Source organism: Lathamus discolor, chromosome 8 (genome assembly GCF_037157495.1).
Source record: "Lathamus discolor isolate bLatDis1 chromosome 8, bLatDis1.hap1, whole genome shotgun sequence".
In the NCBI taxonomy this organism is placed as follows: domain Eukaryota; kingdom Metazoa; phylum Chordata; class Aves; order Psittaciformes; family Psittacidae; genus Lathamus; species Lathamus discolor.
In genome coordinates, this window is record NC_088891.1 from 11,250,340 (window position 1) to 11,264,910 (window position 14,571).

General features: G+C 40.7%; 1 protein-coding gene and 1 long non-coding RNA gene across 5 annotated transcripts in view; one reads left to right on the top strand and one right to left on the bottom strand.

Moving 5' to 3' along the window:
* The window catches only part of SPPL2A (signal peptide peptidase like 2A), a 28,278-nt gene extending 21,287 nt beyond the window's left edge, over positions 1–6,991 (bottom strand). For 2 of the 4 annotated variants that reach the window (XM_065688703.1, XM_065688701.1), the window contains exons 1-4: positions 6,797–6,991; positions 2,977–3,096; positions 1,595–1,777; positions 659–748 (exon numbers count right to left, since the gene is read on the bottom strand). In XM_065688703.1, coding sequence (XP_065544775.1) covers positions 659–748; positions 1,595–1,777; positions 2,977–3,096; positions 6,797–6,850 — 447 coding nt within the window. In that variant the 5' untranslated portion in view covers positions 6,851–6,991. The remainder of the gene's footprint in view (positions 1–658; positions 749–1,594; positions 1,778–2,976; positions 3,097–6,796) is intronic. The other 2 variants (XM_065688702.1, XM_065688700.1) reach the window with 1 other exon arrangement.
* A 7-nt stretch (positions 6,992–6,998) lies between these two features.
* Positions 6,999–14,561, top strand: LOC136018990 (uncharacterized). Its single transcript, XR_010614692.1, has 2 exons — positions 6,999–7,807; positions 14,377–14,561. It is a non-coding gene; the product is annotated as an uncharacterized LOC136018990 (long non-coding RNA).
* Positions 14,562–14,571: the final 10 nt, after the last annotated feature.

Consider the following 14,571-nt stretch of genomic DNA (forward strand, 5'->3'; position numbering starts at 1 on the left):
CAAAGCTACTTAACACCAAATAAAAAGCAAAACAAAACAACAGAAAAAGCCACACTGAAGAAAGGATACTTTATTTCAAAAGAGCCCTCTGCAATATTCTGTATCCTAGTATTATATGTCAATGAAATCAAACTCCCCTGCTTATAAAGTGTAGAAGATACCATAATTGACACATTTTAATGACACCTTTGGCATCACACCATAAACTCATCAGCAGAAACTCACACTCTACTGCCTAACTGCTCTATAACAGATGCAGTCATGCTATATAGAGAGCAAGCTCATCATCTGGCAAAGACAAAAAAACCTCACACCTTCCTCAAGATCCAACTTGATAAGATACTGATTGCCTCACAGATACCATGCCAGTAGATACAAGCTCCACTGTTCTGGCTTCTGTGCTAAGACTTCCAAGCTTACCCTCCCTCCAGTTAAGTATAATGTTTCCCATTCTTAGCGCTCTAATTAACCATTCTCTCAGATTAACCTGAATTAGGAAGACTAGCACTTCCATGACTTAACAGCCATCCTCTTCTGTGAACTGAAAGCAGATTCTACGCACATTCAAATCACGCAGACATCCATACCTGACATTATTTTAGGTTTTTGAATAAAAAAGTTTATACAAACTTTACCATTCTGAAGGTATACTACTTACCAGCTGCATATCTACTATGTCACTATATCTTATAAGAGCCACTGGAAGCGTCACATCTTCAAAATCAGTCTTGTTATCTGAAAGAGGAGACTAAAAGAGAAAGTGTTGGTGATAAGCATCTTGAGCCTATTTGCAAAGCAGATTAGATCCCCAAAAGCAAATTATCCTTTAAATTTTAGTGTATTTGTAGGAAGAAAACAAACAAACAAACCAAAAAAAAAAAAAATAGCGCTCATTCATCACCTTTTGCAAAAGGTTAATAAGACTGATGTATTTAAATCAAAACTGGTGATACTACCAACACACCTGGACTCAGAGTTCTTCAAAAATCTTGTGCTTTTATAGTATTACAAAGGATAACCAAAACTCTGGTTTTATTCTCTACACCTTTGAAACAAGATTAACTTTTCATTATAATCACACAAATTCATATATTGTAAATATTTGTACAAACACGTTGCAGCTGTAAAAGAGAAAAAAGCAACAGAATTATCCATAAAGATCTTTCAAAACGCTTTTTTGTATTTCCAATTTTGGATTACATTTTCCTAGCTTATTTTTGTCTCACGTGTCTAAAACAGCATCACCCAAAATTACAGAGAGTTCAGAGTACACTAAAATTAAGGAATGATAAAGACAAGCATTCAGGAACATGATTAAAGACACAAGGAACAGATTAAAAATACAATTCAGCTGGAGATACTTTGAGATAATATAACACAGTGTTGCACAGAGCTAACTCAAATGACCCTCTCAGTTTCAGGAGCAACAGCCACATGAGCACAGCTCTCTGTGAGGAAGGTTAACCACTCATGCTGGAATCTCATACATTGCCAGGGTCCTCTGCTTTTGGGGTTTCTCTCAACTAGCTCTGCCCTGGACCAACTAGGTAAGACACTATTTCACTACAGAAGAAAACCATACGTTGCGACTTACCAGCCTAGGTTTACTGGCAATCAACAGCATTTTAGCACCTAAATTTTGTGCAATTCTTGCTTTCTCCAAAAAAGTGCAGTTTCCTCTCATCACTACAACTGCTTTGTCCTTCATTATGCCAGAAGGAACTTCAGATGAACTGCAGAGTACTGTAGAAGTCAGGTTTTCTAGAGCCCTGAAAGTCTGCGGAGAAAAGGAAGAAAACAAACATGATGAAAATAGGGTATGTAGAAGACTACGTTACTATGCTCCTTAATTTAAGGTCTGCCTGAAGGAGACAGCAGAATGAAATCATTAATTCAAGAATATAAAATCAGAGCAACAGTTTCTGCAGCCTGCAATACTGAGGGATGTTCAGAGCTGCATAGAACTGAAATATCTGCATGTTTCTAAACACAATTTCACAGCAGTTGTTGCTGCAATTTAAACATAAGAAACTGGTTTCTTATCACTGCTTGTCATTTTGGGAAATCCAGTGTACGCTCTGTTACTTCCAGGCTTCACAAGCCAAATGAACACTAACATATACAACATAACCAGAGTTCTGAAGTGTAATACTTGTTCAAAAACAGCTGGGGACCCTAATAACATATTATTTATTGTAACTAAAAAAGATTTCTATTTTTGTTTCAAAGTTCAGTTTCATACTGGCAATTATTTTAAAATTATTGTCAGTTTTCTTAAGTTAGGCAAGACTTCCCAGCAGCCAAAGTAGCACAGCAAAGATGTTTGGGGCAGCAGACCAATTATTTTTACTCTGTTTTACATTGAGTGAACCTGCTAATGAATGACAGGAAAGAAGGCAGAGAAGATCACCTTAGTCACTTCCAAGCACAAAATGTTTCGTGTTTATATGAAGAATGCCTAAAGAATATTTGGTTTTGCCTCATACCTTAGTTTGGCTCAAAGAAACACACTCAGAAAATATGGCCTGATAATACATTCCGGATAATCTCCCATTCCACCATATGGTTTCAAGACAATTAAACAGAACGTCAAACTGATGAACCATTATGAGAAATCTGTTTCACAAGTTTACTTTTTTGTAAGCAAATAAACAGAAGTTTTACCCCCAAATCTAAAACTTAGACATACTGATAATGCCTGAAAACAAACAGCATCAGACAAATATGTAAACATATTTAAAACCTGTTCTAAGCACAGAGAGAATATCACTTCTGTAAACTTCAGAAGCTGACTTTTCGAAGTATAGAAAATTTCCCTATGAATTTAGGGGTAGGATAGGGACACAAATACATAACTCAAAAAGGTAAATAATCAGTGTAACATTTATTTAACTCAGAATTCTGAACACCAGTTATAGCTGACCCAAATTCATTGTGTTTTAATTTTCTCAGGGAGTATGATTATAAACTACTTACAGCATTGTCCAGGCTGTTCGGAAGAGATACCCAATTGGAATTGTAAATTATGCAGTAATCCTTTGTTACTGGAGGTACACCACTTCCAGAAGCATGCAGGATCCCCTCATCTGCAGTTACCTGCAATAAACCAGAGTGTTTTGCATTAAACAAACTTCAGAGTATCAGTATACAGGTATTCTTCTAAAAAGCTGTTAGGAGAAAAGGAATTTATACTGTTAATTAGTTTATACAATGACTGATTCCATGAGAGATGTAGGATAGAAAACTAGTAAGAACCTATGCACTGTATAATGCTGCTTATCCTCATTTCAAATACATTGTATTTTTTACATGCATAGTTCATGTCACCAAGTAGAATACCATCAAGAAAACCAAGCAAATTATTTCAGATTCTGTATCCTTTACTTGCTAAGTGCAAAGCTTTACATAGAAAACAATTAAAACAGTAAAAGTGGATTGAAGTTCTTCCCTCCTTGGAGACTCTAGAATTCCCCTACTAATAAAGGTATTGTTTAACAATTCCTAGACTATTTTTTAGCAAAAAACTGTAAACACAAAGATATCAACTACTGTAATTTAGGAAGAATTTGTGTAGTTAGGGAAATACTGGTGTCTATTAAGATTACTCTGAGTCTCTCACATTAATATAATTTTTGTTACTAATACAAATTAATCATAAAATTTCTGATAATTTTAGGGATACAGAGCTCTCCCCAAGCATTAATATGCTAATAAAGGTCAGGTATCTCAGTGGATAAATTAACAAACTAAGGATTAAACGTTAAAACGTTAAAAACAAATAAGCAAATAAGCAGAAGTGTCACCTTAAAAAAACCGGGAGATGATCTCATTTTGACAATTCTTCCTGAGACAGAAACTGACCTCCCTATCAGAAAGTACCAATGTATTTAATTAAAAATGATTTTGTAAATTCCAAGTTGTCTGAAAGAGCACTGAGATATAAAGCTTGAAGTAAGCAGGGGCAAGGGGGAAAAGCCCAAATATTTGTCAGATATACAACGCTAATCATTAACAGTGCTATAGAGGCATTTCTCCTCCAGCTAGTGTATCAGTATTCTGCAGCAAGTGAGAACCAGAAACGAAAGAAAAACATGTGACGGTATTGTTTCAGAGGTTTATGTCTGCCTGGCTTGAATAGCAAAAAACCTTCTTCAGAGGAATCCATTATATTGGCCACAGCGCATGAACATCTGCTGGGAGAACTGTGTCAAAGGGCCTGAGCATATTAACTGTTTAACATGTAACAGCTCTTCAGCTGTCAGCTCCAGTAAGTTGCTCCATGATCTATGATCAGCACAAAAATTCTCAAGCTTCCCTCTTAAGTGCATTCACCTATGAAGTGCAAACTAATGGTAAATTAAAAGCAATAAAGACTTCCAGCAGGTGCAAACCCAAGATGCTTCCATTCATTGACAGCTCTTTCTGCTTCACAAAGTAGAATAAGTGTTTTCTGGATTTTCCAGGAAATCAAGTGTTAATGCTACACAAGCGTAAGTCTACCTAGAAGGAGCGATTACTCGCTTATTTGACATGCATGCTTTGTTTGGCACACTTCCCTGCTCTGGGATGAATCAGGGAACACAATTCTTCCTCATGAGGTGGGGGATGGAGGACCAGAGCATGACGTTTACACTCATGATTTGCTGCTAGGCTCTAAAGACAGCATTTAGAAGCTAAAGCTGAAGAGAAATGCTACATGCTACACCCACGTGGACCATCCCCCCTAAAAGGCTGTTGTATCCAGCTGAACTTCTATTATTTTCTAATTGCTTCTGTATCCTTCTTTCACAACAGACAAGAGCTACTAGTTTGGGTACGCAGCCTTGCAGCCAGCTGTGCCACTGAACAGTACAAAACAAATCCTCCTCTCAGCATACATGCAAAGTACACATTTCTTACTGAGCACATTTTCAGTCTTCTTTTATAAGTAGAAGACCAACAGTATCCACAAAACTACTCCTGAAAAAGATTAACCTGTTTCCATAGGCTGATTTGCTCCAGCATAAAAACATTCCCTTGTGGAGGAGAAGCATGACAGCTGTCCTTCCCTAAAGGAGCATCATCATCTCTCACTTCAGGTTCAGATGATTCCCAAACAGATTTCTTCCTATTTGTGACAGGTGGTTCCTTCATCAGATTTCCTTTCTTTACCATCTTCATATTTTTCTTGTATATTTCCTTACCTTTGATAGAGAAGAAGGCATCTCATACTGTCTCTTCATCCTTATTTTTCCCAACACATCCCTGTCACTGCAGGGATATAAATTTAGCCTGACTGTAACCCCACCATGTAGAATACTGGAAGTTTTATGAACCAGTGGACACGACACCAAATCAAGCTTATATTTACAATATCCATCACAGGTAGCATCTAGGTAAGACATACAAGAAAAATCAAAGGCACAGTACAAGGACAAAATATTTTTCACGTAGCAAGTAACAACATAAACCTCACAGAAACATAAAAAGGTAGGAAGAAAACTAGCAATGAACAGAACAAGCATCACTCTGTAGCTCTGCCAGCAGCCCTTTAACACACGCACACTGTCCCTCTTTCCCTCCCTTCTGGGCATTGCCACCATGAATCCATGCTCAGAGAACAGCAGTGGTCATTCCCTGCACACCTACTACTGTCCTGAGCGCTAACTCCCCATAGTGTCCATCTCAGGATACTGCTCTTGAGGCTCAGTGACCTGGTCTCATGCTCACCACCACTACACCTGCATTTCTAGGGCAAAGGAGGAGGCAGTTCAGGGGACCTGCAGTCTTCCAAGAGAGCAGGAGAAGCCCCTTCCCTTGTCAGCAGCAGCAAAGCACTGGGTTAAGGACCTAAACCGCTCTTCAGAAAACCCCAGTGCAACTAATGACAGCTATGTAAGACCTACAGACAGTCATTGTACAGAGGTACACTACTTCATCCAGAGGCATTCTCAAGGCACCAACAAACTGTGCTGTGCACCTACTGCTGAGCATATTCAAGGGTGACTTCCTACACAGAAATGTATTCTCCATCCTGCCTTAGCAAAACAAGGTAAGAATTATGTTAAAAGCAAGCAAACAAAAATCCCACCAACAAAACAATCTGGCGGAGCAGCATTTAATATAGGTATGCCTTTCATACTGCTTAAGCAGCATACAGAGGTTTTTGGCTTCCCCATTTCACTACTCTGTGATGCAGAATGTCCCAGATTTCCATGGCAACATATACCTGCGTGCTGGGAGAAGCTGCAAAGATAACCCATACAGGAACCAAGATGGCACTTAAGATGAATAGGCCGAAAGCCAAGACACATACACACACCACGAGCTCCTCCTTCCCCAGCACCCTAATTTAAATATCTCCAGAAAGATCAGCGTTTATCTACGCAGGCACCTCTCTGAGTCATTATCCAAACCCACCAATCGACCGAGGCTGAGCCCGGCTTGCACTCCCGGGCTGAGAGGATAAGGCAGGGGCTTAGGGGACCGGGGGGAGAACCGAGGCCTTGCCCTTGCCAGGATCGGGAGTCCCGGAAGGACCCCAGGACACGGTTCCGACCGCTCACACGCCAGTCCAGTCAGGGGAGACAAGCGCGGCGCCGACCATGCCTACGGCCACGGGGGTCCTCTAGTGAGCGGTTACAGAGGAGTAAGGCGGAGAGAGGAAAACCCTCGGCCGGCGGAGGAAGAGGAGAGACGGGCGGCCCAGCCGGCTCCGGCTCCGCCGCCCCCCGCGGGCCCCCCGCCGCCCCGCACTCGCCCGGGCCGGCAGCCGAGCCCCGGCCCCTGCCACGGCGCGGGCAGCGCAGGCGCTTACCGGCGGGAGCAGCAGGCCGCAGAACACGGCCCACAGCAGCCCGACGGCCCTCATCTTCCTCAGCCGCCGCCACCCGCTCGGGGAAGGGCCTCGGCTGGGCTCGGGCTCCCCGCGCCCGCCACGGAGCCTTTCACCGCCGCCGGCTCCCGCAGAGGCGCCACTTCCTCTTCCGGCCGCCGCGAGCAGGGGGCCGGCCGAGGCTGCTGCCGCTGCTGCCGCGGCCCGCGGCGCGGCTCCCCCTTCGCCTCCGCGCGGGGTCTCCTGGTCTCCGCCGCAGGGCGGCGCTCCCGGAGCGGCGGCCCGCGGGCCGGGCTGCCCGACCCTCCGCTATGGCCAGGGAGGGAGAGAAGGGACTTAGGGTGAGGAGAGCAAGGGCCTGTCCGCAGCTCTGCCGACAGCAGGGGCCTTTTGCTGCCCAGCTCCAGCCGCTGAGTCTCCTTTTGCCCTGTGCGTTCGCTGAGGTTTTTCTGTCAGCTGGTCAGGTTTTCCACCAAGATGTGCGGGGTGTCGGGTTTATGCTGCCTGGAACCCTTCACAGCTATCACAAATAAGAGGAAACAGTCGGTTTTGCCTCACATCTCCTGAGACAAATCTGAGTGTTGCTGGGTGATCAGGCACAGATGCGAAGCCAGGAGAGGTATGGCAATGGTATGTCTTCAGCAAGAGCAAAAAGTACAAGAAACAGCAGAACATGACTTAAAAACAAAAGATTGAGGGTGTTGTGTTGTGCGGTTTGAAAAAGAGCATTTCAGAGATGTCTTCCAGGCTTTGAGAACATTGAAAGGGCTGTGATGCACCATATGTAAGAGTCAGCAATGATTTACAGGAAGGAGACCGACTGAAACAGCTCCATGATTTACCAGCTGAGGAAGTTGTGCAACATCTTTTGCTGGAGGTTCCCCAAGCGTTGGTTACGCTGCCCACTCCGGCTCCTTCCAGAAGGGCCTGGGCCTGCCTCAAGAACAGCGTGCAGGGGAAGTGGCAGAGGTGGAGAAATGCTGTTGGAGAAAGGTGATGTACCCACAAACAAGATGGCGGAGGTGTGAGGGGAAAGGGAGACGTAAGAGAGTGGGAGTTGAGCTGCAATCCAGCATTAGTGAATCAAAGTAAATTTAGTAAATCAAAGCCTTCAGTGGGTAACCCACTTGCTGGAGCTGCTCACAAACTAAGTGGTTAGTAGTTATTCCTACTGAGGAAGGAGGTTCCTGCATGCATGGTTTTCCCTCTGTGAATTAGAGGACAAAGCCATGTAAAACATGTACAGGCAACACTCCCCACTGCATTTTGACAGGTTTTCAGTAAGCTGTTGCTGTAAAAATCTGAGTAGCATTTACATACCTGTAAGTAAGTAGTGTTGTGATCAGTATTTGATGATAACAGGCAAGTTGTTTGGTTTTTTCCCCCAGTGACAATCTTTGTTTCCACAATGGAACAGCCTTATGCATCTTGTAGATTTGCTAGGTTGCCAAAGTATGCCCAACAATTTTATGTACATAAATAGTGAAAGGTAGTGGCACAGCATGACACAGCTAATAATTCATATTCCGTGGCAGAACTGGTATTTAAAAAAAATGGCTAGTACATTGTCCATCTGACTCTTTCTATTTTGGTGCTGTTATTAGAGTAACCGTGACACTTCATACCAACTACTATCTCTTCTGAATCTAACAAGATCTAGATGACAGATTAATACAGATTACGTCAATGAATCTATTAATTCTGTGATGCGTAAAGAGCTGAGGGTATGTACAAGACAGTGTATTTTGGGAATGGAAGAAGTATTTAACCTGAATTGCAAGTGCAAGATCTGTGCACAGGATCAGATTCCATGGTTCCATGTCCTGCCCTACCAAATACTAATCCTTCTCCTTGTGTTCCCCAGCAAAGCACAAGAAGTTTATTATGCCTGCAGCTGAAAGGAAAAAAAAAAAAGGGGGGGGGGGGAAGAAAAAAAAAGGGGGGGGGGGAAGAAGAAAGAAAAAAAAGGAAGAAAAATAATAATTAAAAAATAAAAAGACCAAGGAGAAATACTGGGTACAATTTCCTTTCATTTAAAGGAATTTTGAATGTTTAAAGGTGTTGTGTAAACATCTCTTACATTAAACACATTCCCCACAGTCCAGCAGGACTGTGCTCACTAGAAATACCTGCATTGAAGAGCTCTACTGTTAGTTCAGAACATGGGCACCTCATATGCAGGACATCAGTAAAAATTTCTTAGGTCATCTTTATTGGCAACTTAAGTAGTCCCTAATTTTTACCATTAGCTTTACTGTGTAACCAAAACTAAAATCAGATGATTTTGTCTCAAATTTCAGCACCTTCCTTTGAGACCTTCAGAGCCTGAAGAATGTCTCAAAGCCCAAAGACTTTCAATTTGGAATGAGCAATACAGCTTCTACCCATAATCAGTGTAATAAAGTCTGTAACTCAACTCGGGCATTCCTAAAGCAATAAGGAACAGAGGTGTTTAATGAGCACATTAGTTAGAGTGGAAACTGAAGCTAAATAGCCATTAGCACAGAAAATAAACTGCTTGAATAATGCTATACATCCTTTTCAAAGGGTTAATTAAATTATCCTTTCCTTCCCCCTGCCTGTTTTCCGCCACATAAACACACTCCTAAACACAAATAATTTGACACAGAAGGAAAGACATCAAAAGGCCTTCCATTCCAAGGCCATTCTCCTGACTCCCATTGCAATAAGTGCGACTTTATGTTTTTTCATATTTATCAGCCTCTTGGCTTTTGAGTAAACTCATCCCAGGCCATCTGCCTTTTTCTGTTCCTTTCCCTGTACCTCCTTATGCAATTAAATTTGCTCTTCCACTAGCTTAACTGTGAATTACTGCCTAATTCTGTTAATTTTGCATAAAATACCATAACAGAAAATAATTGCCTTGTTAGGAAGTCAGATTTGGAAGGGTGGCTATCAGCACTAGTATTTAAGAGAAAACACACTGCATAATTTTTAAAGGACTAAGATTGTAAAAGGGACAATTTCTCTGGTCATAAACAGTTATGTCATATAGAAATCAGTAAAGAGGAGATCTGGGGTTCATTAACCAATATACAGATTTCAAAAGGATGAAACAATTCTTACTATATTTAATTAATTTCTAAGTACTAAGAGAAAGCATTGTCCCAAATATTAAATGTAAATCTGTTTCTAAGACATTTAGTAGGTGGTGGAGTAATTGGGTAGAAAAAAGCAGATGGCAAAGGAAGTGGTTTAACCAAAGAAAATTTTATCCCATCCCATAAACCATTTCTTTCAGAGCTTCACATTTCACAGCTTTTTGGCTGAAGCTTGGAACAAGACAGCAGAATAATGCTGTGAAACCTCTTGATTGAAGTGACACAGGGAACACTGTTACTGGAACCTGCTATCTCTGTGAGACATATGGCAAAGATGAGGACATGTGCAACAGCCTCATGGAACCTCTCTTTCCTGGCAAGAAAATAATCCAAAACATAGAAAGACTGCTATTTAAGAATTATTTATTAATATAAATACATGTCTAGCAACTTTTCCCCATGTAGTAACAGCCTTGTATGAAAACCAGTAAATACCAATCTATGCAAGAGATACCCTACTTCACTGGACATTATGCAGCAGAGAGAATAACCCATTCAAACACATTTTCAAAGGTGATGTTTAAAGTAGTTGAAAGAAACTAGTGAAAGCCTTCCTCATATGACATTATGCAGCAAAGTCACATTAGCATGCATTAATGAAGGACTGTAAGCCTTACTTCTCAATTACATTTTCAAGCTTGTATCACACCCTCAAAGGTATTGAGTCAGGTTTTAATATTTCCTCGTGGTAGAGACTGCCAGGGTAAATGTGGGTAATTGCATTTAAAAGGATGTTTCTTTCACCATTAACATGCAGCTTCAGCTCATGTTGAAACTGGACTTTCAAACTTACATATATTAGATTGATTTAAAAAAAATAGATTTCTCTCTAGAATGAGTGCCATTGTTTTGCCTGATGTATGAATCCTTCATTTTGGGCAGCTCACTGTGAAGAGATTAATTACTGGTTATCAGTGTAGTCTTCATTCACCTTTAGGCACAGCTCAAGTAAGTTATGTAAAGTGTACATGTTTGTCTTAAGCACCAGCAAGATCAGATGCATGTAAATACATTATTTTATATATATATATATATAACATTAATCCCGTAACCAAACACTTTTTCTAGCTCTTTGATGAAGAATCTAAAATTAATTAGTCATCCACTTTAGAGGCCAATGTCAGCTTTAAAAACACACCAAATTCTCTCTTGGTAGTCTAAATGTGGATTTTAAGTCAAGTTTTTGTAAAACACTTCCAGTAAGCCAGCACAATCATACTAATTTCAGTTTAAAAGAATGGATTATTTCCTTCCACGTTACTTAAGATGAAGGTCCAAATATATACATATATATTAAAATGTATATATTAAACCAGTAAAAGACATAATTCAACTCTTTCTTTTTTCACTCCTGAATTAGGGTAGGCCCTTAGTAATAACTATTTTGATTTTGTTCAGTTTGGATGTATATGCAAATATCTGAGGAAACTTAAAATTTGTTACAAAGAGAATATTCTTCCCATTTACATTGTTTTAATAACCAAAAAGGGGGGGAAAAAACCCCACAACCAAAACCAAACCCTCTCTGAGTAAAGTAGTTTCAGCACAACTTTGTGGCCTTGGTTTCATAAGTAATTTACCGTACAGGTCTCAACAGACACCTCAAAGTTGTTGTTCTTGTCCATCTGTTACTAACGGGACAACCTAAATGGGATTAAAACTATGTTAAGAGAACTTCCTCCCACTGGAACTACACTTTTGGGTAACATTTTGGGATTTTGGCCATATTAATAGGATGTGCAGAAACAGGATGTATGGAACAAGTGACAATCACAGGGCGTTCAGTAGCCATACTGCAATGCTTGATGAGCCAGTGAGGGCTAGGTTTGGGTGGTGCAGAGGCCAAAGCAAACCATGTTATTGTACACCCCCATCTCCCTGAAAGGACACATTTTAACATGAGTTTGCTCATCTGTAAGTTCCCAGGTGAAGACAGCAGTCCTATTTCAGTATCAAGAACCTCAGGTTGTGAGCTATTTTGGCACAAGAACACATACTAGTAATGTCCCTGCCCACACAGAGTGCTTTCACTATTTTCTTTTGTATTTCCTTTCTCTACATAGCACTGGGAGAAAAGGTCTTAATGGCAATGTGTAGCCATGGTGACCTCCTGGCATCTCAGCCTGCAGAGAGTCCAGGAGAGTGTTACTCAAACCTTCTCAGGTGCAGGGAAGTCTTCATGACCTTTCGGCTCCAACACCTGGAAGCTGAATGTCAGATGGATCTAGTTAACTTCCCTGAAGTTTGGGCAGCATAACAGACTGAATGCTAATATCCTTTTACTACTCCTATTTTGTGTTAACTCCAAGTTTTATTTGTTTTGTGTTCCATAAAAATAAAGCAGCCATCTCATCTTCCAAATATAGATGTGGCTTCAGTCTGCAGCTACTGCAACCCAAGCCAGCTTTCTGGGTGGCTCCAGACTTTGTGGAAACAGCTCTGTAAGCCATTGCAGGACAAGGATACTGCCATTCATTAAAGTTATATTGGCAGTCTCTTGTCTCAAAGTCCCAGCTTAGTCATGCATTTAAGTGCCCAATTTCCTCCATATACTAATTACGCACATGTTACGAGTATTTTCTAATTGATATGAACAAAGCTCTCCTGGGCATTGCAGCTAACAGATGCCAACACGCACATGTTCTGCTCTCTGCTAGTTCTTCATAAGCACATACCAAATTGCCTCTCCATAGCTTCTAAATCTGCCTCACTTGTGGAGCTTATCTTTCTGTAGTTTCCCAACTGTAGTTCTGTAGATCCATAAGCCTCTCAGACCACCTTTCCTGGAGTATGAAGAATTAAACAAAAACAAAGAGACTTTTTGTTTTCACATAACAAAGTACAAAACTTGCTCAGAGCTGCATGTGGTGAAAAGTTTAACTCCACAGTTTAAGGCTCTGTTGAGGAAACAACAGGCCAGTTCCTTTTCTGTACAGGACTAGGAAACTGGTTACGTATACACTGTAACCACATGGATATCAGCAGGAAAACTACTGATGTAAGAAACTAGGGCCTTGCATGCCACTGAAATTACTGTGGATGAAGAAAGGGCAGTGTGTCTGCAGAAGTCCAGAGACCAACTACTTAGAGCATCTCCTTAGGCTCACAGGGACTTCAGCTGTAGAGGTGAACATCTAAAAGTTTGAATTTCAAGCACTGAATGCTACTTTGGGTCTAAATACTGTTGATCCAGACCCTGTATTAAGATAGAAAGGTACATAGTAAGAGTGGTACTACAATAGCAAGGAGTTAAAAATGCAAGTTTCCACTTAAGAAAAATAATGAAAAATCTATTCCAAGCAGCCTTGTTTTCAGAAAAACATTTTATTTTTGGTTCATCTTTGTTTTCTGCACTGAAGCCAATCTGCAGTCTTATGGACCAGAAATCCTTTGTTTTTCAGGACTCCACACCTTTGACATTAACCCTTAGTGTGTGATGTACCCACCTTACAGATTTTAGAAATCAAAGTCTGCCTTCAGAAGCCATAAACTAGAAGCATAACCTAGTAAACCAGAGTACTGCAAATACTCTTTTTAATCAGTCCCAGTGAAGAGTGTGTTCCCTTGAGAAAACATACAAATGGTAGGAAGGAAGAGCTAGCTTCTACCTCATATTCCCTGGCTGCCAAACTTTACCTGGATGATTTCATAGTACAGTATCATTAAAACGACTGCCTGAGATTCCTGACTGACCAAGTTTGCAGAACCACAAAGTATCTGGAAGCCTTACAGGAACCCACTCACCAAGGGTATCTTTTGGACACTGCTGTAACACAGCCACTGTTTTTCTTCCTGTAGTTCACCTTGTCTATCTCCACAGCGATTATAAAATACAGACAAGATCATTCTTATCTTCCAGTGTCAGGTTTTTATGGCCGCGTCACAATGCTGATAGCAAAATAAATCCAAGCACAATGAAAAGCAGCCACATAATCATCTTTCCCTGACAGATTTAATTTTTTGTTTTAAGTATTACTATATTTAGTAACATATAATGAATCTCATAAACATACCTCCATGGAATTTATCACTGTCAAAATTGTGCTTATTCATGCTGTCACTGTAAGATAAAGGGTATTTATTAATCTCTTACACATTTTTTTTTTTGTCTATACGGAGTGGAAACTGCAGAAGCACCTGACAGTCCAGTATGGCAAGACCATACAAAGGAACAGTACTACATGTGTTAGAAGCTAACTTGCAACAGAGTAATTGCCAGGTAATTGTTACAAAGCTGCTCTGCAGGAGGTAGAGAAACATACTAGGTTGTGAAAGAGCCAAATACCTTTTCCATATATTGTCTGCAGGTTTATGCAGCATTATGGGATAGTCAGTAAAGCCTGGCAGGGACATCAAGGATAAGACAAGTAATATTTAAAATAAAACCAAAAAACAGTTACTCCCCCCAACCCCAAGTTTTTTTTTTTCTTTTCTTTAAAGGAAGAAAACAGATGCAGTTCTGAGACTGTGCATATAAAGGACTTGTTCCTGCTCTGCTTGCAAGTGATTTTCCTTCCAAAAGGAACAATAAAATGCCATCAGGCCAGAGCAGCCATGCTTCACTGACACACTGTCTTGATATAAGGCCTACGACATAGATTAAAAAGTTCAAGCCTTTGGTCTTATTTACTGTAT